We start from the raw sequence: 27,400 nt of genomic DNA, 5'->3' as shown, positions 1-27,400 counted from the left end.
CTTAATCTCCTGCCTCGGATGCAGGGCTCTGCCTGCGAGGCTCTCCGGGGGGGCTGGTGCCAGGGTGCACACCCTGAAGGGCATCCCTGTGCCCTGGGGAAGACAGGGAGCCCTGGGCGGCAGGATGGTGAGACCCTGCTGAGGACGGGCTCATTTCCCATGGCGCCTGCGTCCCTGGCTCCTTCTGCAGGGGACACAGCCCCGAACAGCACGCCTCACTGGCGTGTGCTGTCAAACAGGCTCTTTACTCCCCACACCAAAGGTCTGGGCAAAGCTGCAACAAGTCTTCATGAGTGGGTCAGTGTCAAGTCAAAATCATATTTCGAGATAATCTCCTTAGGGTGTTAAATAAGCACCTCAGATTAGACAAATTGCACAGATTTGGTCTAATAACCTCCCCCCGGTTAATCCTGTTTTACTGTCAATGTCTGACCTCAATCAAAGCCCAAATGGACCAGGCGAGCTGGCTTCAACTCCACCAGCAGCGCCAGGATGGCTGGGTTTGCAGAAGGCTGTGACACCACATCCTCCTGCAGCAGGAACCCAGGCTGGAGGCACCATCCCAGCCCTATTCTTGCCCACAGAGGATGCCAGGATCAAGCACTCCAAGAAAACAAGCATACAAGCAGCCCCACACGTGCCTGCTTCTACATCCCACATGGTCCACAGCCTGCACAGCCCTTGCTCTGCATCCCAAGGGAAGCATGTGCCGCAGGATTTGGGCACCCACAGCCAGCGCTCGCGTTAGCAAGAGGGGAGATCCTTCCAAGCAGCAGGGATGGCTGGAAGCAGGAATGTTCCTCCCTCTGCAATCCCAGAATGGAGTCATCGGCTGCTCCATGTGTGCTCAGAAGCCAGCAGGAACGGCTCCTGGGACTGTGTTGGAAGATGTCTGCAGGGCAGAAATGTCACTGGTGTGGGGCCAGGAGAGAGCCCATTCAAATGCCTCAGGCACAAAGTTTAACCTCGTTCAGCTTGCACTTTATTAGCCAAGAAACGCGCTGCATCTAACAGAGGGGAAAGCACGAGGGCAATTTGCGTTCCAGCCCCGTCCGGGGTGAGCAGGGTAATGGATCCACTGGAGCGGGGTAAGGAGTGGCCCTTGGCAAGGACTTTCCTGCTTTGGATGAAGCTCTGCGTCCACGGTGCCATTGCAGCTCTGAAACCAGACAGAGCAGGCAGGTTACGCAGCACAGAGGCCTCCAAGCATCGCTGCCCAGCACAAGCAGACCCAGGGAGCCCGGCTGTCAGCAGGGTGCATCCTCCTGCAACCTACCTGCAGCTACAGCTCTTCCTCGTTCCCTTGCCTGTGGAGCAAAAAGCAAGGGGAGATGTGTTACACTGGGCATCACGGCTGAGATGGGAGGGAGGAGGAGAGGAGTCCCCAGCCCTTTCAGATGGCAAGACTAGGAGAGGGGGGAGAGCCGAGGCTGCCTTGAAGCCATGCAATACCCACCTCCTCTTCTTCCCTCCGCAATGAAGCCGCTGGCCTGGGGGCAAGAGACACAACTGAGACCTCTTGTGCCTGGAGCCATTCCCCCCATCCCATCTCACCCATTGTGCTGTGCTCCAGTGAAGGAAGTCCTGCTCAGGGCTTGTCCCCTTGCTGAGGACCACCGGGTTTGGCTCTGCAGGATGCCCTGAGCACACCCATCTCCCTTTGAGGCTGGCATGGACCCCCCCGTGCTGCCCTGCACAGCAAAGCCCCAGCCACAAGAGCTCTCTCGGATCTCTTTCTCCCCACGCTGCCAGCCACGATGGCAAACGCTGGCGGTTTCCTTATCTTTCTCCCCAAAACCACTGAGCCACGTCAGTGCTGCAGCTGCGATGCTGCGGCTGCCCCTGCCCCGCGGGGTGAGGCAGGCAGTGCCTGTGCGCAGGGCTGCGCTCGGCATCGGGTCTCTCTGGGAGCTGCCAAGGTCTGAGGGCTCTGGGAAGGCTGGCGTCTCCCATGGAAATGTCAGAGCTTTCCCTGCTATTTTTAAGGGGTGACCTTCCCTGCGACGCCTCGGCGCTGGCCGGGAAACGCTGAAGCTTTCTGTGCCCTCCCTCCCAACCCGCGTTCTGCTGGGAGCTTGCCTGGCTGGCATTCCCCAGGCCCTCACCTCCGTGGTGGGGCAGGACCCATGGCCCCCTGCTCCTGGCACAGGGCGAGGAGGGAGACGGGGTCAGAGCCCAGCCCACCCGAGGCACTTACTGAGGATGATGAGGAGCCCAACCACAAAAGCCACGATGGCAAAGATGAGCCCCCCGTTGCGGATGCTCTCATAGTCTGGGGAGGAAGGGAGCAGTGTCAGCCAGGGCTGAGCCCATGGCAGGGTGGGAATGGGCTGCCCTGCCCGGGCCGTGCACTCACCATAGCTGAACCTGTCCAGGCCCTGCTCGGGGGCTTGCTCTGGAAAAGAGGAGAAACCCCAATGAGAGCCAGGGCTGGGCGCTGGGCTCGTGATGGGGAGGTGACATGGGAGAGATGAGTGCAGGCAAGACCTCTGCAGCTTCCTTAAGGTCCAGCTGAGCCAGTAAAGGAGTCCCAGATTCCTGGGTTTCACCCCAGGAAGTTTAAAGCCCATTCACAGGCTGCATTCCCAAGAAGCCCCCACCCCGTGCCAGCCATCTGATGGCTGCATGCCCCTGCTGGAGCCGCCTTACCTGAGTGCGCATCCCTCTGCCAGGAGCCATCGGAAGGAGAAATCCCCCTGAGAATCCAGACACCAGCCGGCACTGATGTGCCAGAGGGCTTCAGAGCTCCGGGGATTCATCCCTGTGTCTCCCCTGACTCCCCCACAACGGCTTCCCCTACGCAGGCTTCTGCATGGCAGGAGGGACCAGCCCTGCTCCCCGCACAGAGATGCCCCAGTGAAGGCATCTCCCCTCCCATGGCAGCCCTTTGGGTGGGTGCTCCCCGCAGCTCTCTTACCGTCACCCATCGTGTCCGTGCGTCCAGTGGGTGCCTCGCTCTGCGAGTGGGCACCCACGGGAAAGCACATTAATTGGGAGGCAAACCTCATTAAACATTAATGGCCTCGGTGTAATGTTTATCACAGTCACGAGGGGAGGCACAGGGCTCCCGCCCGCCTTTGGGAAGGAGGCCCGGGAGGGGAGGGCCAGCGGTGGGAGGACCGAGCACCCCAGAGCCATGGGTGTCCCCACTGAAACACACCTTCCATTGCTTTCGGAACATCAGGAACCCGCTTCACCTCCCGCTGCGGAGAGCAGAGGGATGGGCGCAGGGACGGGCTGTGCCTGCCTTTCACTAGGGAGAAGTGGGCAGCACACCCTGCCCCTGCACCCTGGCACCGCAGCTCCCTGCGACAGCCAGGTCAGTGCCACCCAGCACAGCACCGAGCCATCCCGGGCGCGCTGAGCACCCCAGCACAGGGCGCTGCACCCCTGCGCAGCACTGGGTACCAGGATGCTGCAGCCGTCAGGGCTGTGCCAGCCCTGGCAGTGAGGCCAACTGCCAGGCAGGGTGTTCAATCCGGTTTGCTCTAATCTCACCATCAGCGAGCAGGAATCACGCGCCCAGACAGGACCTCAGCTCCGGCACCATGGGGTGAAGCCAACCCCCAGGAGGGTGATGTGTGGGGCCATGCGAGCAGCCCTCGTGTTACAGAGCCTAAGCAGTGCTCAGCATCCCCCTGGATCTGCCCTCCAGCAGCCAGAAGCTCCCGAAGGCTGAGGGACAAGGCAGTTCTGGGGGGCCCGTGCGCTCCCATCACACGGTGCCTGGCTGCAGGAAGGAGCAGCCAGCCTGCGCTGCTAGCACAAAGCCCTCTCCGCTCCCACTGCTCCCCTGCCCAGCACAAAGCGAAGCTGCCCACCCGCTCCCCCAAGGGCCGGACCCTCAGCCCCTGCCCTGCTCCCCTGGAGAACAGCAGAGCCCTTGAGAAGCCGCAGCCAGGCACCGATAGAAAGGGTATTTATTCCCCTCCCCGCCCCTGGGTCACAGCACTGAACACCGCAGCCCTTCGCCACAGCAGCACACTTGCCTATTTAAAAGGAAACACAATAGCTCGATTTATTGTACACAGTCAGGATTTTGCCATTTCTACACACCACAGGGATTGCTTTGTTCCGTGTTAACACCGACGGCACACCACAGACAGCACGGGCACTGCTGACAGGGCTGGGCGGCGCGGGCTCTGCTCTGCCCGAGGCTGCACACAGAGGCAGGACTCTCCGCAATGGCCAGGAGCAAGGGAAGGGACAGCCCACCCTGCAGGCAGAGCCACCACAGTGGGGTGGGCACAGCAGAAACCCCTCTCAAAACCATCCTGGCAGCCAAGAGCCCCTTCCCGGGGCATGGAGAGCACTGATATCCAAGCTGCCCCTGCTTGGCAAGCACCCACAGCCAAGCCAGCAGTGCCCAGCCATAGCTGAGGCTGTGGTTTCCATGCCCATGGGCTTGGGGAAGGGGCCTGACACAGATTTGCCTGCTGGGACCCTCAAGCAGACACAAGGTGACAATGGCTCAGCCCCTCCATCCCCACTGTGCAAGCTCAAGCATGCAAAGCCCCTGCGCATCGCCCACTGATGCTTGCTCCATGGGCAGAAGGGGCAGCTGGCATCAGAGTGCTGACAACACGTAACTGCCACAGGACGACATGCAGCACTGACACGGGTGGCCATGTCCTGGGCCATGGCACACAGAGTGACAAGGCATCAGGAAGGGCAGGGAGCACCAGAGGAAGCACCGCTGCTCCTTCCCTGCCAGAGACAGGCAAGGGCAGGCTCCTGATTCAGTCCGTGTTTCTCTTTAGCCCTCAGAGACTGTTTAACCTGCCCAGCTCTGTGGGGTGGGCAGGCAGAGCGCTGGCAAGGAGCTGGTTTGTGCTGGTAGCAGGGTCACCGCTGCGCAGCCGCCCTCTTTCACAGTGTCACCGTGCTGGCGGGGGGACGTCACGGGCTTCTCTGCCACCACAGCGCTTCCTCACACTTACACAGTGTCCCACACCGGCGGCTTGGCTTCAGCCGGGGACAGGAACGGGGAGTGCCGAGCAGAGACAGGGGAGCTGTGGGATGTCCCTGCCTGACTCCACTGCGGCTGCCCTGGGGCAGGAGGGTTATTGCTGAAACAGCAGCGTGTGGTCCAGAGCCTCGCTGGGCAGGACCCTGACCCACTGCGGGACTGGTCCCCGAGCCCTGCCCAAAGCCAGCGGGGTGAACCCCGAGTGCTGCCTGGCACAGATAGCACCGTGCGGGCTGCACCGAGCACCCCCCGCTATGGGCAGGGGGACATGGGGCTCCCCTTGGGCAGCGCCTGCCAGTCCTACACGTCCCGAGCCACACGCACAGCACGAGAAAGGTGAAGAGAAAGTCACTATTACAACATCAGCAACGACTAGCCCTAGAGGTCATGATCATCTCACATTAACATTACACAGCACTGGAGGCAGAGAGGACGGTGAGTTTAGTCGGGTTAGTAAACAGAGAACCGGTGCTGAAGTACAGAGGGTAACACAGACACAGCAGCTTCGCATCTCCGTAGAGGGACCTGCTGCTGCGGTTTCAGTTTCCTCGCAGGCCACTGGCATCTGCAGTCCAAGCATCTGTCCCCGGGTCTGTGGGTCTGCGTGGGAAGGAGAGCAGTGAGTCAGGCTGGGAGCAGCACCAGCAGCACAAACCATGCTCCCACCAGCGCCGGCTCCAGACTGCCCTGCTGCAGGCTGGGGGAACCCTGATGCAGGCGAGGAGCGAGATGCCCAAGGGACTCGCACTCAGCTCTCTCCAGAGGCCCTAAAAATAAACCCACTTTGGGTGGAGGAGCACAGGGGAAGGAAGTGCAATGCAAAGGAAAACCTGGACAGATGCTTCCCTTTCCTGCTGGGCTGCCTGGGGCTTTGCCTGGGGTGTGCTGAGCCCCGGCTGCTCCTCCCTTCCGTCCCCACACGGAGGCGGTGACAGCCCCAGTGCCACCACACACACAGGCTGGCCAGGGCCGGGACTCACCGCATGGCTCTGCTCAGTTCTCCGCCTTCGGTGCTCCCGTTGCTGCAAAGGGAAGAGCAGAGTGGTTTGGAGTGCTCTGAGGGCATGGGTGCAGTGCAGCAGCAGCAGAGCATGCACAGGATGGGCGACCTTACCGTTTGAGGTGATCAGGTTCTCAGCCTGAGCCTCTTCATCCCCTGGAGCTCTGCAAGAGGAGCACAGTGAGAGGCTGGGACCTGCACCCCATTCCTAGGGGTGGGATGGCCAACAGTGTAGGGGCACGATGAGGAAGGAGCCCTGGAGTGTGCAGAACTGATTTGCCACCCAGCAGCATTGCTTTGGGTACCAGGCACCCGAAAGGGATGCTCAGCACACAGCCACCCCGCCAGCTCTGGGAGGGAGCCAGGAGGAGCTGAACACTGGGCAGAGAGGTTCACCAAGGAATATGTGCCCTAACACTAACCCTAACTCTAAAACCCTAACCCTAACCCTATCCCTAACCCTAACCCTGCCCTCACTCACCTGGGCTTCTGGTTGAAACTGCACCTGCATCTCCTGCCTGCAAGGGGAGAGAAACACCATGAGCACTGCCGAAGTGGGAACAGAACAAAGCCTTTCCCAATGACCACTCCCGATAATGGCTCCCACTGCCCCAGCCTGCAAGCCCAGCATCCGCTGGTCCCCAACTTACTGAGTATAAGGAGAATGCCCACAGTGAACAGGACCACGGCAAACACCAGCCCCCCGATCCTCAGGCTCTGGTAATCTGGGGGAGAAGACAGGGGCTTGCTCCTGCTGGGTTCTGGGATAGGGCAGCCTTTTGCTCCCCATCACACTGGCCAGCACACCCATCCTCATGCACAGTGATGCTCACCATAGTTAAAGGGGTTCTCCTCCTTCTCTTGGGTGGCCACTGAAAGAAGCAGACAAGGGGTGAGAGGTGAATGCTTGTCCTGGCTGAACCCCTGCAGCCCCAAAAGCCCCCAGCCAGTGCAGGCACCCTGCTCCCCATAGGGCTGCTGCCCAATGCCCAGCTCCAACCCCTTGGATCAGAGGGGCGGTTGTCCTCCAGATCCCTGCAGCCTTTCCCCAAGCCCCTGCCATCTCCAGCATGCGGGAAGCACTTGCACCTACCATCTGCCACGGCCGCCGGCACCAGCAGGGAGCACAGGAAGATGAGCACTGCCTCCATGGCTGCTGTGAGAGAGAGAAGCGGGATTCAGCACAGGGATCGCTGATGGAGGGTACCACGATGGGGCTGGGTGCATGGCGGGGGACTGCAGGCAAACCCTTGCAGCCCACACCATGGGATAAGGAGCCAGGCTGGCCCTGGAAACACCAGGAGCCCAGCCAGGATACCTGGTGCCATCACTGTGCCCAGCTTTGGGGGACATGGTGGCTCACAGGCGCAAAGGAGGGGAAGGGCTGGAGCAGACAGACATGTCCGGTGGGGTTCTGTGGTGTGTTTTCAAGCACCTCTGCACCGCTGGCTCTGCTCCTTGGTGGAGTCTCAAGGTTGCACTGCAGGCAATGGGGCCAACACAAGGGCTGTGATCTCTCAATCAAGGTCAATACCATGCCCTTCACCCAGAGCATACTTTAATTTGTCCCAATTAGCATAGCAATTACAGCACATTCCTACAATGAGGCCAGTGGCCCTGATGGGACATGAGCTCAGAGCCACACTTGCCCCTCGGCTCCTCACACTCGGCTGGAGCAGAGCTGAACTTGTCCCTTCACCAGCACCAACACACTGCTCTTGGGCAGGGGCACCAGAAGGCATGGACCTTACCGCAAGGGATGCCAGCCTGGTACAACAGCACTGCGGCCAGGCTGTGATTCACGTCTCCACGCCCCAAGCTGCTGACCCATTTGGGATGGGCACCCTTGCTGCCGGGACTGGTCACCACCAGGCACCGCTGCTCTGCAATGGAAGGGCCCTGCCAGCACACACGGTACCTATTAACTGGCCCTGAACGTGCTTTCTCCTCCTGCTGAGGGGACAGGCAGGGGTGGCTGCTCTGGTCCTGGTGCTGGCTGCGTGCAGGGCACACCTCGCCGGGAGGACACGGCTTGGCAGGAGCATCTCCTTTAAGGGAGCAAGCAGGGGGCTCTGAAGCATGGATCTGGTTGGGCTCTGCCTCCTGCAGCGTGTCCCTGCGCTGCTCCCAGGCAGCCACCCAGCACCCGACAGCAGGGCTCGCGGCCATACATGGTGCGGGAGCACCAAGAGGTCTCGCTGCTGGCACAGGAGATGGAGGGGGGTTATCGGGCACCCTGCACAGCCCTGATAGCACCGAGTGCTACAGAGCGGCTGCAGCTGCCGCGCTGGATCCGTGCCGATAAGAAAGGGGCCCTCGGCAGAGCAGGAATTCAGCTCGCTGACGGATGCAGATCCTTGGCGCGCTGCTATTCAGCCCCTCCGGAGCCTGACCTGATTTGGATGCAGCCTCCATCCCAGCCCACCCCAGCAGCCTGCTCCTCAGGGCACCAGGTCCATCCTGACGCGGCGGCTTGCCCCAGTTCATGCTGTGAAGGCGCCCAGGAACAGCACGCACGGAGGAGCACCCACCAGCCTGCCCCAGCGGCTCCAGCAGCGTTTTGCTCCATGGCTGTTCTCCAGCGCTGCCTTCGGGAGCCAGCTCCCATTGTGCCTGCGGAGGAAGCAGCCTCCAGCCCCACGCTTCCAGAACCTGATTTATTCATCATAACAAGTTGCGTCCCATGATAATTCCCGTCCCTCCCTCCCCTTCCATGTCCTGTCATTTGGAAGCCAGGGTGTTTTATCTGCACGCTGGAGGGTTTAATTTCCCTTGCCTGCAGCTGCCGCTGCCATTGTGCGGCGCGGGGCCGCGCTGGAGCGTGCCGCTGGCTCCCGCGCCCAGACAAGCCCCCTCGTTAGCCGAGGCACCTAATTCTGGGTAATTACCAGGCCTTAGAAACACGTACAAAGCACCCAGCAGCTGCTGGTACTGTAACTTCTAGCTGCACATTTCCCCGCGTCCTTTATCTCACGTCCTTTATCTATTTACTGCCGAGGCTGCCAGTGCAAAATCAGTGTCATTACCCGATAGCGGGGTGTTGTACGCGCACAAGGAGATGCAATGCAGCACGTGCCGCTGCCAGATGAACAGTATTAATTGGCTCTTGTAGCATATTAACGATGCCTTTATGTTTTGAACAAACCATTCATCAGAGCTTTACAGTTTATTTGGCTGTTATTTGACTGCTATTGTAGCGGCAGCTCGGTGACACCCCCTGGAGCACACACTCGGGGGGGGGGCATTATGCACAACGCCCTGCCCTGAACCCCACAACATTCCTTCTCCCATGGGATGAGCCCTCCGGCCTGCAAGGTGCAAGTGCAGAGGCAGCCCTGGGTCTCCTGGAGGCAGCAGTTCTCACCCATCGCCCTGCATCCCAAGTCACTCATCACACAGAGCCGTCCACCCAAACACCTCTTGTTTCGGGATGCTCCCACTGACACCTGAAAGATGCTTCCCAGCTCAGGAGCCGCGCTGCCAACTGCCTGGGTGTGTTTTGACAGCTCTAACATCTCCCAGCTCCAGAACGAGCCCATGGCTTCATCACTGCTCTCCGCAGCGCCCAAGGAAGGGGCCAGTGCTGGGGCCCTGCTCAGCCACAGATGCTGCTTCCAGGCCTCTGGAAGCTTTTGGCTTCTTGCACTTGGTGCAGCAGAGCTCACTTTTACGCCAAGCCCAGCACACGGCACATAGCACACAGCATACAGCACATAGCACACAGCATACAGCACATACTGCACAGCACACAGAACACAGTGCACAGCACATAGAGCACAGCACACAGCACATACCACAGTGCACAGCACACAGTGCAGAGCACACAGCACACAGCGCATGGAGCACAGCACACAGAGCACAGCACACAGCGCACAGTGCACAGCACATAGCACACAGTGCACAGCCCACAGCACATAGTGCACAGCAACAGCACATAGAGCACAGCACACAGAGCACAGCACACAGTGCACAGCACACAGCGGACAGCACACAGCGCACAGCACACAGTGCACAGCCCACAGCACATAGCACACAGCGCACAGCACACAGCACACAGCACACACATGTTCTTTGTTTTTCTAACTCAGTTCCTAAAATCCACACACTTCCGCTCGCTGAAAGTCCTCTCCGCACGAGTTAACCATCAGGGCTGGCAGCGTCCTTGCTCGCAAAACAAACACGGCATTCTGGAGCGCAAACCAGCCCGCCTCTCCTCCCAGAAGCACATGCCTTGCGAAGCACCACAGGCTTTTGGGTTGTTTCAAGCTGGCCCACTCACTTTTCATGAAGCTGAAATCGAGTGAGAGGAGCAAACACTGCAAAGGGGTTGTGGTGCTCCCCGCTTGTGCCTGCAGACTGCAGCACCCAGGGCTCCTCTCACCCCGAATCCAGCGGTGCCTCTGCACAAAGGCAGTGCAAAACCAGCCCCATGAGCCCATGCCTCCCCACACGGCTCTGCTCGGCACAGAACTCTTTTCTCCCCATGAGCCACGCAAAGTTTGCAGTCCGTTACCCAGCTGAGGAGCCACACGCCCATACAGACCGCAGGGAGCAGGCAGCGCAGCACACATCGCATGTGACTTGAATCAAAACATGTTTTTTTCCTGTCGAAACTGCAAGATCTGCCCAAACAGAGAGAGGCAGAGCTGCACAGGAAGCGGGGCTCTCCCGGAGCTCTGCTTCCCTCTCACCTCGACCCAACCTCAAGTTTTACGAGGGAAAACCAAGTATTTACCCCCCATCGCTATCTACATGGCTGAGTGAGAGCGAGTGCCAGGTAGAAGGCATCAGGCATTTGGGAGAGGGCCCCAGGGAAGGAAGCAGTAACACAGACCGAGGGAGTACGTGGAGTTTGCTGGCTGGGGGCTGGCCTGTGCTGTCACATCCTACCTCTCTGGTAGGATGGGGATGAGCCCAGGGCTGAAGGGCAGCACCAGGGCCATCCTCACCGCTCCCTGCCTACATGGACCTGGGGCTTCAGGCAGCCAGAGCGGGGAGCCACCAATCCCCATGCACTGGAGCCAGATGATGCACTGCCCTGCTGCCCGTGCCAAGCTGATGGACAACATGATTTGCTCCATGCAAGGCACAGTCACAGCTCTCCCTCAGCTTCTTCCTTCTGGATAATCCATCCCTGCCATTCCACATGCCACTGGGTTAGCGTGTGTGCGTGCATGGAGGCTGTGCATGAGAGACAGAGGAGCAGGGGAAATCCAAGCAGACAGACCCAGTCTCTCCTGCCCACCAATCAGCTCTCCATAGCATGGCAAATCATACCAGAGCAAGGCAGGTAAATCTGTAACAGCGCTGAATCTCGACATCCCCTTTTCCTTCCATTGCACTGCATAGATCTGCCCTGTCAAGTCCCAGCCATCAGAGCACAACGCCAGGCAGCCTCCTCCCTCCGTCAGGAGTCCTCAGGGCATCTCCCAAAGATCAGACCTAGTTACAGTCTCTGGTTTCAGTGCAAAGCCCCCAAGACCGTGACAGCAGTGCTCAGTTGCCTGGAGCATTTGAGGGTGTGCATGTGTGAATGGACATTTCCAGCTATGCAGAGATGTGCTCTTCTGCCATTTCACGTCAGCATCAATCTGACTATTAATGTGCCTGTTGTTGTGCTCCGTGTTCCTAAACGAGAGAGAAGAGAGATTTCCAGCCCTCGCCATTCTGATATGGATGGCACTCCCCAGATTTGGTGCTGATTCAAAGGCTGACCAGATGGAAGACACAAAACTGCCTTTATTGCCTCTTGCAGGTTTGGGGTATCCCCCCAAAGCAGAGGTTACTCAAAAGAAACCCTGTCCAGGAGCCCTAAGAACCCAGGCTTTAGCCCTGCTTCTGCTGAATGAGACTCATTGAATGTGGATCCCCAGGGACCAGCTCTGACAGGGTCAATGCTTGCAAGAACACGGGATCACAGGGAATCACTGAACACAGCTACAGGAGGCTCTAAGTGCTGCATCCCTCACCTGTGCCCCAGGATTACACTTGCCTCCCGCAGGGCTTCTTCCAGCCCTGGGCAACTGGCCCTAGAACATGAAGAAGCCATAGCCAAAGCTGCCCATCTGCATCTGGCCCACACACAGTCCCCAGCTCACCCCAAGTGAGACACAACAGGCACAGAACAGTGAGGGTAGCACTTCATCAGAGACAAACCATGATAACGGAGCTGATGGCTGCCTAGCAGTGCTGGCATCAGGAGAGCAGGCGGGGAACCCAGCCCTTGGCTCCAGGGAAGCAGAAAACACCACCTCCCATCAGGGCTCTGCTGCTCCTGCTCTCTCCTTGTTTGCTGAATGATAACTGGATGCTGTAAACCTGCCCGGTCTCAGCACAACAGGAAAACAGGTCAGGCACACGCAGAGCTTACCTGGCAGTGAGAGAAATCCAGATCACCAGAGAACACTGAACTAGCAGTGGAGAAGCTGCTTCAAGCTCCCCTGTGTCCTGGGGGACCACAGAACCACCGTGCCCAGCAGAGGGTCAAGGAGCAGACATGCTCTCCATTCTCTGCTGTTGCCATCAGTCATGACCACTGCTGAGCAGGAGCAAACTCAGCTCCCTGCCAGGCACGGCCGCTGTCTGTGCCAGCACCGCTGCGGCGGCACAGCCCCTCAGCAGGATGGCTCCATGCTGCCCAGTGGGAGTGGTGCCTTCCCTGTGCTCGGGTGACACAACAGCTGTGGAGCTCAGCAGCCTCTTTGCGCTTTGGAAACACAACCAGCGTGAAAAGCAAACACAAGAGAGCAGCCTGACCTGGAGATGCCAGCTCGCTGTGCTGGAGAGCTCTGCTCAGCACCAAGGTCTAAACTCCTGGCAAACCCATGACTCTCCATGCCAGTTTATATGAATGGGTAAGCTTCAAGGAGGCAGCTAGAACTCCAAGGTGAGTGTGGCACACAGAGGACAGCGCAGCCAGCCCCACACTCAGGGGCATTCTCCATGCTCTAACAAGTGGTTGGGCTCTGCAGCGCCTGCACTTCACTGGCAGCTATTCCATCACGCCACCTCGGAACCATGCTCTGGCTGCATGCAAACAGGGACTCTCTGGGCTTGTCTTCTTTCAAACGGGAAGTGATAATACCCAAAGGGACTGAAAATCCCAACAGGACCCAAGAGCAGCTCGGAGCACGGTGGGCTCACTGAAATGGGTGCAGCGGACTGCTTCAAGTCCTAATCCATACACGGCTTTTCCTGGGAGGCTGCTCTTTCGTGCTGCAAAGCTTGTTCACATCCACACAAACCACCTGTCACTTTCCCTCCCACAGAAATATTCCTGTAAGATCAGAGATTCCACCACATGGACTCTGCTATCTGTTTCTTCAGGCAGCATTAATTACACACCCTGAGAGACACGCTCTTCCTTCCCTCTCGTAAGCCTTCCTGGGATAAAGCACTCCACTGTTTATGTATTGCTACGGTGCTACTAAAATATTTAACAACACAAGCCAGAACGCTGCCAAAAGCCTGGGGAGGAGGATTACCTCCCTGCTCCATGACATCCCTGCACGCCACAGAGCCCGGCCAGCCCGGGAGCACCAGGGCAGGCAGAGCACACCCGGGCTCTCCCACCCACCGTGGTCTCCGGTGGGGACCGCTGGTCGGCCGGGGCATCCACCCAGCACGGGGGGGCTGGTAACCAGGCAACGGTGGGATGAGGAAAACCATGGTACCCGGCGTTGCCATGGCAGCCGCCTGGGCGGGGGCTGCGGGCGGCCCCGGGCGCAGGGCGATGCCCCGGGGGCACGGGGCTGTGCCCCCAACAGCCGCTGCCGCCCGAGCCGGGCTGTGCCGGGTTCACCGCGGCAGGGCTCCCAACCCACCCCGTGCCGCCTGCTCCCGGGGAGCCGTCCTCTCCCGGGAGCAACGGCAGCGGCCGGACCCACCTGAGCTCTCCGGGCTGGACCGGGCGGCAGCGTCGGGCCAGGCAGGACCGGGCTGGGCTAGCACGGCCCGGTGCGCCGGGTGGTGCCGGGCTGGAACGAAGCGGAGCGGGCAGCGTGTGCGCAGAGCGGGGCTGCTGCACAAAGGGGAGCGGAGCGGAGCGGGGCGGGGAGGGACGAGGCGGTGCCTGCCGCCGGCGGGGGGGCGCGGTCAGCCCGGCACGGCCCGCCCGGGAGAGCGGGGATGGGGCCGCGGTCCCCCGATAGCGGAACGGGGGCCGCCGCGGAGCGCCCCTGCACGGGCCGGACGCCGCCAGAGACGGGGGTCGGGGCGGGCGGGACGTGCCCCGCTGCAGTCGGGGTCCGCGGGGCGGTGGGACCCGCAGGAAGGGCGTGCGGGGAGCAGGCGGGAGGGGAAACGCTCATCAGGGTGGGGAGCATCCGTGTCCGCGCCCGAGAGCTGGACTCAGCCCGCGTTGAGCATCTGGTACGGAGGCAGCGGGAGAAACAGCAACTGAGCAACAGGCTGCCGGAGCTTCAGTGAGGTTGATTGAACGCCCGTGCAGATAAACTGGTAAACATGGGGCAGAAACTTCTCTTTCTTGCTTCAGGAGCAGAAGGGTGTTGCTGGGAAAGGGCTCCACGCTTCCAAACCATGTGGCCATTTCACAGGGCTTAAGTCACGTTGCTTGGTCACAGTTTAGGGTCACCCTTGCCAGACCTGCTGGGCAGCGGGCAGCTGGGGCTGGCTCGGTGATGGTAGAACCTGGTTTGGCTTCAGGTGAGCTCAGAACCTGCATTGACTCCCCAGAGCCAGCTGCAGAAAACCAGACCCTTTGAGGCTCAGCCAGAGCGGGTCAGGAAACAGCAGGTACTTCAGTCAAGACAAAACACCATGAGAAGGCAAGGGCTGGGCCCACTGCTGCTGTCACTGAGCTCAGTGGAAACCTGCCAGTTTACTCCCATGGGACAGCTGGGCACGTTGGGAGGAGCAAGATCCGGGAGGGAGATGTGTTTAATATAGCCCTGCACAGTTACCAGAGGGAACGCCTGTGCCTGGCCAGCCACAGCAGGGAGGAGAGCCCTGGTCCTGGCCCTGCTTGGAGCCACCGAGGCGCTCACAGGCTTTGGCCAGGGCCAGATGTGGCTGTGGGCATCTGCAGCAGGAGCACAGTTTGCTGAGCCCTGCCCTGCTGCTGAGCACAGCACCAGAACAAGGGCTTGGACATCGTGTCAGAGGGGCAACTGAGGGCACTGCTGGGCATGGCAGAGTGCTGTGGGGGGCACTGCTCCTGTTGAGCCAGGCTGGCACACCCCTGTCTGCTTGGCTCCTGCTGCTGCCCTGGAGAGCCATTTCTTCTTGTAAAAACACCTTAGCGGTGCTCTCATCACTGAGCTGGTTCATCCCTTAATAACTCAAGTGCATCTTAGATAGGAATCAGGCAATAATGGCGTAGAGTCCATTGTACATTCATTTCCCTGTTTCCAGTAAAATATAAAAGGAAAATAAACCAGCACTGGCATTTCCAGGCAATTATTCAGAAGGGTGAAGAGATACAGAGCAACAGAGAGGAGCTGGACAACGTCAAGTCTCCTTTAATATGTAGGGATAGCACGATAAGGCTGTCCATTACCCTGCAGGGAGCGAGGCAGGGATCAAGCAGTTATAATCAGGTTTTGGGCTTCTCTGACCTTACCTGCTCTTCTGCTGTTGTTGAAATAGAGACCCCAGGGTGAAGGTAGGAAGTGATGGGTCCTCTGTGCTGCTTCCATGGGGGGACAGCAGCTCCAGCAGTTGCTAACGGCAAACATCTCATCTGCAGAGAGAGAACTGTACCTAAGCCATCGTTTATTTACCGGCAAAATTGGGCCATATCTTTTCTGGTGTGATGTGGGCTAACAGCCCCCAGGCCAGGCGGGTGATGCTGGGCTGAGCTCTTCATGCTATTTGTGTCAATAGGAGCCATGGAGCAGGCATCTCCCCCCTGCCGTGCAGTGATGCCTGGCAGGGAACAGGGAAAGGAGCCTCTTGTTCTTCAGAGCGTTCCCCTCCAGTTTTAAGGTCTTTCCCTTCTCTGTAACGCCAAGCTTGCAAACTGCTCCTTCTGTGGCAGTGCAGCCCTGAGCCTGGTCAGGAGAACCAAGCACCGCCAAAAGTTGTGTGTAGCCATATGGCTGCGTTTAACCCAATAACATCCTTTTGCATCAGCCTAAATCATTCCTTGTGCTCGGAACAACGACCAGCAAAGCACCAGACCGTGCTGGAGCTGCTGAGGACTGTGTTCCTTAGGCCAGCACAGCCAGGGTGGGTGTTGCACAAGCTGGAAGTCCAGCGACTCTGTGCCAAGTGATGATGTTACTGCCTGTGGAAGGGAACCAAGGCGAAACTATGGAAAAAAACATTTTTGTAGAGAAACATCATCTCTGAAACCCTATAAACAGAGCAGTTTGACACAACAGAACAAAGCGCTATAAAAGGAGAGATTGGGAAGAACGGCTGCTAACGGGCGGTAATTCACATGGTGCCCGCCAGACTGCGTTTTTGGCATTCACAGTCCTTGGGGACGCTGGCCTGTGATTTCCAAAGCACAGAGGGCTGGAAACAGAGAGATGTGGGGCCACACTCAGGGCCCCTCATCTCAGAAGGTGCCCCAGAGCAGCTTCATGAGAAACTGATCACTGGCTAGAAACCTTCATCCCTTGGGGAAACGCAGCACGCCTCTGTGTGGGGTTGGCAGGAAACACCACCGGGTGTTTAGAAGAGAAATTCGTTTGTTATAAGGGCTGAAATAGTTTGTCTGCTTTGAGAGACTATTTCAGAGAGCAGAAGGGCAATAACCTGTGAGATTCACAGCAGAGGAGCAGGTCCTCCATGTACTGAAATAGCATCATTACCAGGAGCATCCCTCTCCGGCCTGAGCTATGGGCAGCTTGTTGCCAGTAGCAGGTTCTCCCCCCACAACTCACTGAGCAGCAGAGGCATTATAAAGTGAGAACAGCCCCTTGTCCTGTGCTGGAGGCTCACACATGCCGTGGGAGGTTTCTGTGCTGCTGCTCTGACAAGCAGCTTTGAGGTCAGGCTGACTCAGTGCTTCCCAAAAGGCAGCAATTCTCATTGTTTGGGGCCAGGTCTAGGGCAGCCGCCAAGCACCTCCCTGCACACTGAGGCCTGCTCCAAGTCTCAGGGAGGGCTGGGTGCTTTCTGCACACACAGATCCGGGCTGGAGCTGCTATCCCAACACCGGAATGCAAAGCACAGCACCCTGCCTGCAGCTAACCTTTTCCACAGCAGGCAGCCAGTTCTAGGAGCCCAGGGGATGCTCGCAGGAGGTGAGATGGGGACGTGCCTACAGCAGCCCATGCACCCCAAGATTTCCCATCTTTACATCTCCAGCACGCTTATGAGAAATGAGCCCTCCCAGGCCACAAAGAGCCCAGTGAATCGTGGAGTGGTTAGGGCTGGGAAGGACCTTAACATCATGTAGTTCCAACGGCCACACTAAGGAATGCAGGTCAGAAGCCAGGCTGCAGAGATGGGCGTCACGCTCCCATGCAGGGGAGGGAAGGGACCACTGCAGCTGGAGCTGGGGCAGATGGGTTTGTGAAGCAGCTTTCAACTACTTCAAAGTGAGCTCTCCAAAGCACCAGTCCCTCCTTTAAAGTTTCCAGCTGTAAGAAGATGGGTTACAAAGAACCAGCGCAAGCAGCCTTTCCTCCTCCCAAGGAGGATTCAATGCTAAATGCTCATTACTGCCAGTCCTCTGACACAGGGCAATTGCAGAGGCTGTGCAGCCTCCTCAGGAAGTGCTTTATCCTGCTCCACAGCATCCACAGAGCCCTTCCTGCAGCTCCTATGGCATCTGGGCATTCCAAAAGAGCCGTCTCCACACAGGGCACTACCAAAACGTTTATTGAGCGCAGTGCCAAGCACCCCAGGACCCCTCTGCCGCTGACCACACATCTGGGACAGGAGCCTCAGCAAGGGCAGCAGCCTCTGCTCAACCAACAGGCACTTGCACTGCCAACCTGGAGGTCTCCCATAGCTCCCACAGGGAGATGCTGGCACTTGTTTCCTTGGGGTTAATGTGTCCCTGCTCTGGCAGGGCCAGGGAGGTAACAGAAGACATCCAGCATGGTCAATGCATTAACAGCAGGTCCAGGGCTGGCTCTGCCCCAGAGGGTGCTGGTCTGCATCACGCTCCACCTCGGCCTCTGGCTGCTGCTGGCTTCTGTGACAGCCCAGAGAGCAGACCTGCCCCGTGCTGCTGCTGGCATCCTCCTCGAGCAGGCAGAAACAGAGCCCAGCCGCATGCAGTCCTGGAGCGAGAGCCCAGACCCTATCCACAGCATGGGAAATGCACAGACAGGGTTTTGTCTTATAGGCACTTCCTAAACCTACCTGCCGACATGAGCAGCTACTGCTCCTCGGAGCTGCCCTTTGCTCAGCCCCCATGGAGAAAACAGGGAGCATGGCCTGTGGTGTGGGCAGCACCATGCTGCACCCCAGAGCAGCACAACTGTGACCAGCCACAGGCAGCCCATGGCATTCCTGCTCCTTGCTTCCATCCACCACCTCCATGGGATTGGCAGGCAATGCCAGCAGCCCCTCACCCACTGATCCTGCCAGGAAGCACTCAGGACACCCCAGTCCGGACACATCTATTTACATGAGAAGCACCAGAGGAGCCGCTGCGGGACCAGGGTTGGGTGCGTGCTTTGCCACCAGGCCCCTCGCACCGCTCGAGGGCAGAGTCACTTTGCAGGTGCTGTACGTGCAGAGGCTGGGGACAGCAGCAGGGCCCTGGCTGCAGGCACAGTCCAGAGGTGGGGGGATCTGCTGGTAGCATCGTGCCCTAGGAGCAACCAAGGGCAGGGGCTTGTGCTGGCCCGAGAGCACAGCCCAGGCAAGTGTCCATCCCGGTGTTAGTTGTTCTCACTCTGCAATGGAGAGGGGGAATAGCAAGGGTGAGGGGCTGGGATGGGAGGAAACAGCCCCTCTCAATGCACCCCGATCCACCCGATGAGCCTCCCAGCCCTGACACATCACCTCACCTCCATTTTGCTGTGTATCCAGTTGAGGAGCTTTGTCACGCGTGTGTAGACACCGGGCTTGTTCTTCTGGCCACATCCTGTCCCCCAGCTCGTCACCCCAGCCACATACCAGCGGCCGTTGTCCTCGCAGACCAGGGGTCCTCCGCTGTCACCCTGCCACAGAGGATATGGGAGATGCTCCCCTGCTGGTACCCAGCCGAAGGACACCATCATCCCACCTTGCCCTGTGGGACCGCCACAGCTCACCTGGCACGCATCCTTCCCTCCCTGCAGGTACCCAGCACACATCATCCGTGGGGTCAGGTACCCCTCGTACACCTTGTCGCTGTTGCAGATCTTGTAGTCAATCAGCTTCACCTCGGCCTCCCGCAGCTTTGGGGATGTGTTATCTGCAGGACAAGAGGAGCTGTGGGGCAGGGTGGGCCTTGTGCCCCCAACACACCCGAGACCCCCCAGCACCAGTGTTTCTGCAGCAGCGAGGGAAGAAGCTGGTTTCTTGCACTGTGGAAACAGCCCTTGAATAGCACAGCAGAGCCACGCTGGCTCCTCTTGCACGCTGCAGCACGCACGAGAGCCCGCGTCCTCCCTCACCTTCGTTCTCCCTGGTCTTCCCGAAGCCGGTGATGAAGCAGGACCTGCCGGTCTGGAATCGCTGGCCGTACGTGGGGAGGCAGGCTGGGCGAACCTGAGCTGGAGCGAGACAGGATGAAACCCAGGCGAGGAGGAAGGAAGGAGTCACCAGGGAGCAGAGCTCCTGCTCTGGTCACCAGCCCTGTGGCCCGGGAGGAGCGTGGTGCGCAGGGAGCACTCCCCTCTGTGCCCATGCGGGCAGGGTCTCTGCTGGCCCTCCAGCCCATGGCAGTGTGAGCACCAGGACCTGCCAGGGCAGGATGGGATGGTTCCCCGCCATGGGAAAGCAGCATGGGCACAGCAGAGCAGGATGCTCCAGCTGGCAGCAGCCCAGGGAATGGTTTCTCATGAGGGGACAGAGCTGCCTCTTGTCCATCGCCAGAATCTCTCCATCCCCCCTGAACACCAGCCCCACAGCAAAACAAGCTGAGAGGCCTCACCTGAGAGTGTCAGCGGCCTGGAGAGCTTCATGAGAGCGATGTCGTAGTCATCGTGATCATCACTGTAGTTGGAGTTGATGATGACTTGGGAGACAGGGATGGCCTCTGCTTGCTGCTTCAGGTCTGAGACCCCACCGTACACCTTCCAGTCATCGAGGATCTTCATGCTGTTCCTGCAGGGAGAGGTGGAGGCCGCAAGGAGTGAGACATGGGGCTGGGCTGAGTGCCGGAGCGAGGGCACTCAGCAGTGGTTAAACAGCAGCACTGCGGCAGCACTCACATGAAGAAGCAGTGGGCTGCAGTGAGGACCCACTGTGCGTCGATGATGGTGCCACCGCAGATGTGGACGGGCCCGTACTGCACACTGACTTGCCAGGGCCATTTGCTCACAGAGGTTTCCTTTCCTCCAATGATGCGGCCAGAAATCCTCTGCCCACAGGCTGGAGGGAAGAGCAGGGCTGAGAGAAGGGCTCAGAGAGAACACAAAGCCTGGAGGGGCACATGAGCAACACCCCCGCCACCCACAGCACCATCAGTGCTCAGTATGGCCATAGGGGCCGGTGGACACCCCAGGAATGCAATCATAGCTTTCTATGACCCAGAAGGTGTGCTGGGAAACACTCCCTATTTGCCCAGCCCTGTGCAAAGAAGGCAGGAAAGCAGCTCCTACCCTTGGCCATTGCCCTGCCAGCCAGCCCCTTACTTGTGCATCGCAGGGAGACGTACTTTCCCGTGAGACACTGCGAGCTGCAGGAGAGAAGGGGGAACACAGCCTCAGGCACAGCCCCCGGACAGCAGGGCAGGGCAGGAGGCAGCACTGCCGGGTACCTGTTGAGGCTCTGCTGGATAGTCTCGTGCTCGTTGGTCACCGTGAGGCTCTTGCCAGAGATGTGCAGGGGAACGTATTCGGTCTGGGAGGCACTGGGAGGTGAGAGGAGAGAGCAGTGAGGGTCCCCCCGGCCAGGCACTGACCACCCAGTCCCTGCGCACTCAAAGTGCAGAGTGAAACACCCAGAGCAGCACCAGACACAGCCTTCCAGCAGAAAAGTGCAGTGCTGGGGAGAGAGCACAGCGGCCCATGCGCCCAGCCAGTGCCCGTGGGGTTGGCAGGGCTCCACTGCCCAGGATAACAACCCATCCTCAGGGAATTACTTCTGAAATCCCAGCTGCTGGCAGGTCTTTCTGGAGAAGGATTCGTCCCAGGCGCTGCTGCACACCGGCAGCCACTGGCTCTCTGTGCTGGAGTAGACTTGGAGCAAGGACTCTTCGGATGCGAAGCGCACTGCGGGATGGAGCGGGCGCGTCAGTGGTACCCAGAGCACAGGGGCTCCCCTCGGTCCCACCACCCAGCTCCCGGTGCCTCACCACAGCCCAGCTCATCGCTCCTTTGGGAGCAGTCGACGATGCCGTTGCAGCGCACGGGGTTGTCCTTGCAGCTCTCGGCAGGTTCCTTGTACACGATGCCCGTCTGTGACCGCCAGAACATAACTGGAAGCAATGAACACTGGGGTGAGGCTGGAGCTGCTGCAGGGGCTTGCTGCGGGCAAGGGTGCTGTGAGCCACCCAGATGGGAGTCTGGAGGAGGTCTTGGTGCATGGGGCACCCCCAAACACAAGGTGCGAGCTGGGTGCAGCACTGGCTTTGAGGCCAGGCTGAAATGCTACAGGAGGACTGGACCACTCTGAGCATCCCCATGCCAGCCCAGCAGCATTAACCCCACTTAACCGCTCACTTAACCCCTCCCTTAACCCAGTCCTAGCTTGCTCCTGCAGAAAGATGCATCAAGCCCACCAGCAGCTAGATGTTACAAGGATTGAATTCCCCGGTGTGTGTGTTCCCGTTCCAGCTATGGGCCGCACTGCCTGACAGGTCCTGCCTGCTAACCCTCTGTCTCAGGAAGGGCGAATGGGGATGCTGCTGGGGGTGCCAACTGGAGCAAGCCCCGAGCCTGCAGCCAGCCCAAGAAGCGGATCCCCTTTCCCTGGCAATCCTGCTCCTGCCTGTCCACCAGATGTCAGGAACGCTCAGGGAATGGGAAGAGCGCTTCTCTGCCTGCTGCCCCCCAGCACCGGCGTTTCCCTATGGCACTTCCCAGTGTAGATGTCCCTCCTTCCGCTGACCCCCACGGAGCCCTGCACCACCCCGGGCTGGGACCCCACTCACACAGGAGGATGAGGGCGACGAGCAGCGCGATGAGGATGGAGACGCAGAAGATGAGCGCAAGCCGTCGCTGGCTCATGCAGGGAGCTCTGAACATGGAGGATCCTGGCAGCAGGGCAAAGGCAGGGTCAGGGGAGCCGCTGTGTCCCCAGGGTGCCCAGGCCCTGCTGCCCACCCGTCCATGCCAGGAGCTCCCTGGTTCCCCAAGCACACTGCTCAGAGGACCCATAACACGTGGGAGAGCAGGGCCACGCACACCCCACGCTGCCCCATGGCATTCCCCCATCCTGCCATGGTCCCTGCCCTTTCCCCCAGCACCCTTCACACCCCTGAGAAACACCATCCTGTGGCTGAGGCTTGTGCCAGCAATGGACACAGGCACCCATTCCAGCCTCCCTCCATCCCTCCCCACCCTAGGGCCAGGGACCCCCCTCGGCGCCATGCTCTTACGTGTGCTCTCACAGGCCGTGCAGGGGGCCGGGGCTGGGCTGGACTCTGGGCTGTAGGGCTTGAAGCTGGTGCAGAGCACGTTTTCTTTAGGCCTCAGGGGTCGGGAACCGAAGATGTTGCGGGCTGCAGAGGCATGGATGCTGGGAGGCGCACTGCCGGGCGATGCAGTGGTCTGCAGGCAGAGGACACCCTTACTAGCAGTGACTGATGCCCACCAGAGCTGCCACCCTGCTGCCCAGGACATGGAGCCGAGCTCCCCAGCATGGCCATCTGTTGTGGTGCCTGTACCTCCACAGCACCACGAGCCACATGGATGGGTACTGCTGTCGCTGCCTCTTTCTGTACATGAAGCCGGAGCTGTATGCCGTGTGGGACAGCTGGAAAGCTCTTTGTCACAAAGCTTTACCCCTTTAGGAGGCTGCTGGCCGAATCCCCCAAACTGATCACTTTGGTGAGAGCGATCAGCTGGGTATTTGGCATCAGGTCAGTCACACTGTGGCCCAGTTCCACGGGGCTAGTGCCCCAATTTAGGCATCTGTCCTTAATTAGCCATCTGAAAAATACATGGCAATTTCCAGTTGTTATTTAGTAAGACTTAATAATCGGTGTTTTCCAAGCCCTGAAATGTCCTGCATCCTGGAATGCTGCTCTGCAGTTGTGTCACTCCCGATCCACAAATTTCTAAAAGAACACTTATTTGTTTCCTTTCCTTAAGATACACTCTTTCAAGTGCTCCATCAGCTGCTGAAGCCTTACATTTTCCTTCAGAAACAGACTGCGTACAAAGCCCAAGCCAAATGTTGTTTCCTCTACCCCTTGTAACATCTCAGATACATCTCTAGCAATAAGAAATGGCTGCGTGCCTCAAAGGGATGGCAAGGGCATCACCAGCCAGCACACAGCAGTGACAGCCCCTCCTGGGCTTCATCCTCAGCAGGTCGCCCAACTGCCTCGCTCCTCAGCCCGTCTCCCAGCACCACACAGCCACAACAAACCACGTTTACACCAGCCTGCTCAAGGGAAGCCAGCCTGATCTGGGCTACGTCCAACCCTGAAGAAGTCTCTGCATCCTTTGGCAGCAGAGTGCAGCTTGGTACCCACTCCCAGCCCCACCTCCCAGGGAACCAGCCAGCAGCTGGCTCAAACACGTCCCTCTGGAAGCTTGTGCCTGGGTTTTGGCCCTGCGGTCGCTAGAGGTGACATTTCCAGGTAACCAGAGGCATCCCTTCTCCCTGCCAAGCCAGCGAGCAGCACCCGGGATGGGGCCCGGCTCTGGGATGGGCAGAGAGGACGGGGATGCTGGGCAGAGCCGGAGGACTGCTGCCAAGTCACCCCCTACCAGCTGGATTTCCTCTACCCCTGTGTTTCCTGCTGGGACCCGGGAGCCGGCTCAGGCTCATGCCTTGTGAACCGGGCTGTGCCCTCTCTCGCAATGCAGTGCTGTAACTTCCTGGGCATTATCCCCTGAGTCACGCACCCGGCGTGGCCGCGCTCCCCGCACAGAGCCCTCCTCGGCCCGCGCTGAGCATCACAGGACACATCCAGCTCCTCTGCTGTGCCTCAGGAGCTGCTCGCAGCCGGGAGCATCAGCCGTGGAGCTGCAGGCACAGCACCATGGGCTCCAGCTCCTTCTGCCGCCTGCGGGCCCTGGGCATGGCCACCGCTAATGTCTCCCAGCCACCAAGAGCCACCTCCCCATCCCATCAGGGGATCCCAGCAGCTCTCTGGTCTCCTGCATGCAATGGGAGGAGCAGAGGCAGTTTGTGTTTCGCAGCATCGCCCACCCCTCCTCACCCCTTCCCAGCAGCAGCAGTAACAAGCCTGAATTTGCTCAGCCTCGAGCAAAGGGGATGCAATCAGCAAAAGAGCCGGAGCGGCAGCAGGTGCTGCTCCTCTGTAGAAACCAAGCAATGTATGGATGCCAGGAACCCTTCCTAGGAAAAGAATTTCTCCCTTCTAAGTATCAGTGAGGTTTTTGTCAGTACCCACACAGTACCATTCACACTGGCATTTGTACCCTATCTCCACATCTGGTATTTCCCGTGCCACATCCTGCAGCAAGTGTAACCCTTCAGCTAACAGACGAGCCGAATTAGTGCTAGAGAGGACAAATCTTTCCAGCTCCATCCAGCCAGTGGTGGTGGATGCTAGAGCACCACTATCTCCAGTGTGCATAGGTTTGAAATCAACACCTAACTATGGTATAGGTTACATTGCTCTTAACACTCCTTAGCAGGAACCACAGGTGACCTATTAGCTACTTATTTCCTCCAAAGGCTAAAGTCCAAGTGGTTTTTGTTTCAGATCTATCCCAGAAGCTCACAAAACTTTTACCACAGGCTCCTGGTAACCAGTAGAACTGGTTGCTGCTGCATAGCTACTGGAGCACAGAACAAACTGCAGTGGCTTCACACAGATACTTCTGTTAAGGAACGTGCAATGCCCTGGTGAGTGAGCAGCAACTTCTGCCCACAAACCCTTTACTCATCCTTTGCTGGCTTTTGAGTAAAAGTCAGACCCGGAGCCATGCCTTATCTCGCACGCGTGGCTGTGGTTTGAGCCTTGCTCTGAGCATCCTCCCTGCAAACGCTCCACCAGCCACCAGAGCGTTATGTGCTGCTGTGGCTGGTGTCCGAAAGCCAGGCAAGGGGAGGGGGGCACAACCAGCTCCTTCCCGTGGCAGGGCTGACCTTCCAACAGCCGGGAATAGGGATGCTGGGGATGCAGGGGGACTCTGCTCGCTCCTGCGCCTGGGGGATGAGCAGACAGTGCCTGTCTGTTGGCTGAGCCCTTTCCTATGCCTGTCATGAGCCTAAAACCATCAGCTTGCTCTGCTATAAGGCTTTGAGCAGAGCTGGGCAAAGCACCTAAGCCACAGACAGCAGCACCGCAGAAGCCCACCGCCTTCGCACCTTGAACTGCCACTTGCACTGCCCACCCTCCATCCATTTGGACTCACTGGCCACCAAATCTGCAGCAGAAGGCAATCACCAGGGGCAGGACTGTCTGGGCTGGGCTGGAGGCTCAGGATCTATGCCTGATGGGAGGAAAGGCAGGGAAACCAGCCAGCAGCCAGTTTCAGAGTGGGAGGGAGTGTGGAAGCCAGGCAACACCTGAGGTGTTGCAACCAGAGCCGGGACCCAGCTCTGGGCTCAGCAGCTACCCAAGACTTGGAGCATCAAGAGGGGAAAGAGGCAGCTGAGTTTAAATAGTTGGCCCCTTTCTTATCGGCATGGATCCATCACGGCAGCTGCAGCCACTCCGTGCTATCAAGGCTGTGCAGGGTACCTGATAACTTCCCTCCATCTCCTGTGCCAGCAGCTGCCATTGTTCAGGTAGAGAATCATCTCTTAACATGGTTGTAGAGAGCAGACTGTGCTCAGCAAGCACACAGTAGTGACATTGTCCTTGCACTCACCTGACGCAAAACCCTCCCTAGCCTGGGAAAGCTCCTGTTCCCTCCTGGTGATACCCATCCTGTGGTGCCTTCCTTCAAGGGGCAGATCCCCATCCTCAGGGACAAATCAGCAGGAGCTGCAGGAGGATGCTCCCGCTGGATGCCATATAGGGGAGACGCACAGGGAAGTGAAATCCCGAAGCACACAGGAGCCATTTTCAAGTGCGGATGACAAGTGCCATCGACTGAGTCATCCCCAACAGCCAGGGACACTTGGTCTATGCCCGTGTGAGCAGCTCTTCAGGCAGAGAGATCAGAAAATGTTCTAGGAGGTGAGTAATGCGCAGACAGCAAACCAAGGCACAGGAAGATGAGGAGATGAGGGTGGCACCTGAGACTCCTAATGGACCATTTAACCCAGGTGACAAACCCAGGGTGGCCCAGTGTGGGTATCCAGTATCGGGTAATTGTCTCCATACGTGGGCATGCCAATTCCTGCCCCGCTCTCACCAAGACACAATGCTGCTGCCTGCTTTTGGTGGTACCCAGCGCAGTGCTAAGCAGTGCTGGGGGCAGGCCAGCCCACTGAGCCCCATCCACCCCATCACTGCCGGCTCTGCATGTTCCGGATGGTGCAGTAATTACCCACCGCCTCGGCCGGGCGGGCTGAGCCCAGTGCCCAGCTGCGGATGGATGTTTTCCCCATGACAGGATGCTCGGCTGAGACAGAGCAGGCCCTGGGCAACCCAGCCCCAGAAGAGCGCAGGGAAAACTGCCAGGAGAGCGGGAAAGGAGAGCACCAGTGTGCTGCCACTGCTACCGACGTGCTGTGGGAATGCCAGCGGTGCAGCTCCCATGGGTGCCAAGCGGCACTGGCTCCCACCAGCCCGTCCCCCTGGTTCAAAACTCACTCCAGTGTGGAAGAGCAGCTGTGCCAGGGGCCCTAAGGCCTCCTCGCTGACACTGGGAATGCTGGCTGCATTCCTCCTCCCTCCATGTACACCGAGGGGTGCAGGAGGCAGCAGCCCCATAGGCAGCTCGATCCAGGTCCTTCTCCCCGCCGGCAGCAATAGGCTGCGAAGGGAACGCCCCAGAGAGCAGGAGGAGAAACCGGGCCCTCCACCAACCCCTAAGGAAAGCGGGTCCACACGGATACGGAGCCGGGTCGGAGCTGCCCGTGCCTTACCAGAGAGGGTTTCAGGTCCATGGGCCGGTGCAGGGCTGGGCTGTGCTCACAGCTCCGGCACAGCCATCCTTCGCCGCGCAGCGCCGTGCGGAGCGAAGTCAGGTCCGTGGGGACGGGGCAGATTGTGTTTGGCGAGCGGGCGCGTACGTCAGTGCCAGCGCCGGGCGCGGAGGGAAACCAGTTCGACCAGCCCGTTTCCCAACTGCTCCAGGCACAGCCTGCAAAACACCTGC

At 59.1% G+C, this 27,400-nt stretch overlaps 3 protein-coding genes across 4 annotated transcripts; all 3 read right to left on the bottom strand.

The window, feature by feature from the left end:
• Window positions 1-959: 959 nt before the first annotated feature.
• FXYD2 (FXYD domain containing ion transport regulator 2) lies at window positions 960-3,023 on the bottom strand. The gene is made up of 6 exons (XM_065697426.1): window positions 2,918-3,023; window positions 2,357-2,395; window positions 2,198-2,272; window positions 1,457-1,490; window positions 1,277-1,307; window positions 960-1,159 (listed from the first exon to the last, which is right to left on the bottom strand). Exons 1-5 carry the CDS (start codon window positions 3,006-3,008, stop codon window positions 1,283-1,285), a joined length of 264 nt encoding a protein of 87 aa, XP_065553498.1. The 5' UTR covers window positions 3,009-3,023; the 3' UTR covers window positions 960-1,159; window positions 1,277-1,282.
• A 969-nt stretch (window positions 3,024-3,992) lies between these two features.
• Window positions 3,993-14,133, bottom strand: FXYD6 (FXYD domain containing ion transport regulator 6). The gene is made up of 9 exons (XM_065697425.1): window positions 13,856-14,133; window positions 7,288-7,449; window positions 7,063-7,125; window positions 6,803-6,841; window positions 6,620-6,694; window positions 6,451-6,487; window positions 6,084-6,133; window positions 5,950-5,991; window positions 3,993-5,569 (listed from the first exon to the last, which is right to left on the bottom strand). The coding sequence occupies exons 2-8, from the start codon at window positions 7,295-7,297 to the stop codon at window positions 5,963-5,965; spliced, it is 303 nt and encodes a 100-aa protein (XP_065553497.1). The 5' UTR covers window positions 7,298-7,449; window positions 13,856-14,133; the 3' UTR covers window positions 3,993-5,569; window positions 5,950-5,962.
• A 3,614-nt stretch (window positions 14,134-17,747) lies between these two features.
• On the bottom strand, window positions 17,748-27,289 carry TMPRSS13 (transmembrane serine protease 13). 2 transcript variants are annotated; one of them, XM_065697361.1, is made up of 13 exons: window positions 27,168-27,289; window positions 22,585-22,756; window positions 22,138-22,239; window positions 21,340-21,462; window positions 21,127-21,256; window positions 20,803-20,895; window positions 20,678-20,721; window positions 20,255-20,414; window positions 19,975-20,147; window positions 19,496-19,594; window positions 19,151-19,293; window positions 18,905-19,057; window positions 17,748-18,790 (listed from the first exon to the last, which is right to left on the bottom strand). In XM_065697361.1, the coding sequence occupies exons 1-13, from the start codon at window positions 27,186-27,188 to the stop codon at window positions 18,776-18,778; spliced, it is 1,428 nt and encodes a 475-aa protein (XP_065553433.1). In that variant the 5' UTR covers window positions 27,189-27,289; the 3' UTR covers window positions 17,748-18,775. The 2 variants fall into 2 exon arrangements, with proteins under 2 accessions (XP_065553433.1, XP_065553432.1); XM_065697360.1 differs by lacking the exon at window positions 27,168-27,289 and having other exon boundaries at window positions 22,585-22,858.
• Between the last annotated feature and the right edge of the window lie 111 nt (window positions 27,290-27,400).

The sequence above is a fragment of the Lathamus discolor genome, chromosome 17, assembly GCF_037157495.1.
Source record: "Lathamus discolor isolate bLatDis1 chromosome 17, bLatDis1.hap1, whole genome shotgun sequence".
Lineage (NCBI taxonomy): Eukaryota > Metazoa > Chordata > Aves > Psittaciformes > Psittacidae > Lathamus > Lathamus discolor.
The sequence above is the reverse complement of the archived record's forward strand: the minus strand, read 5'-3'. Positions and strand labels throughout refer to the sequence as shown.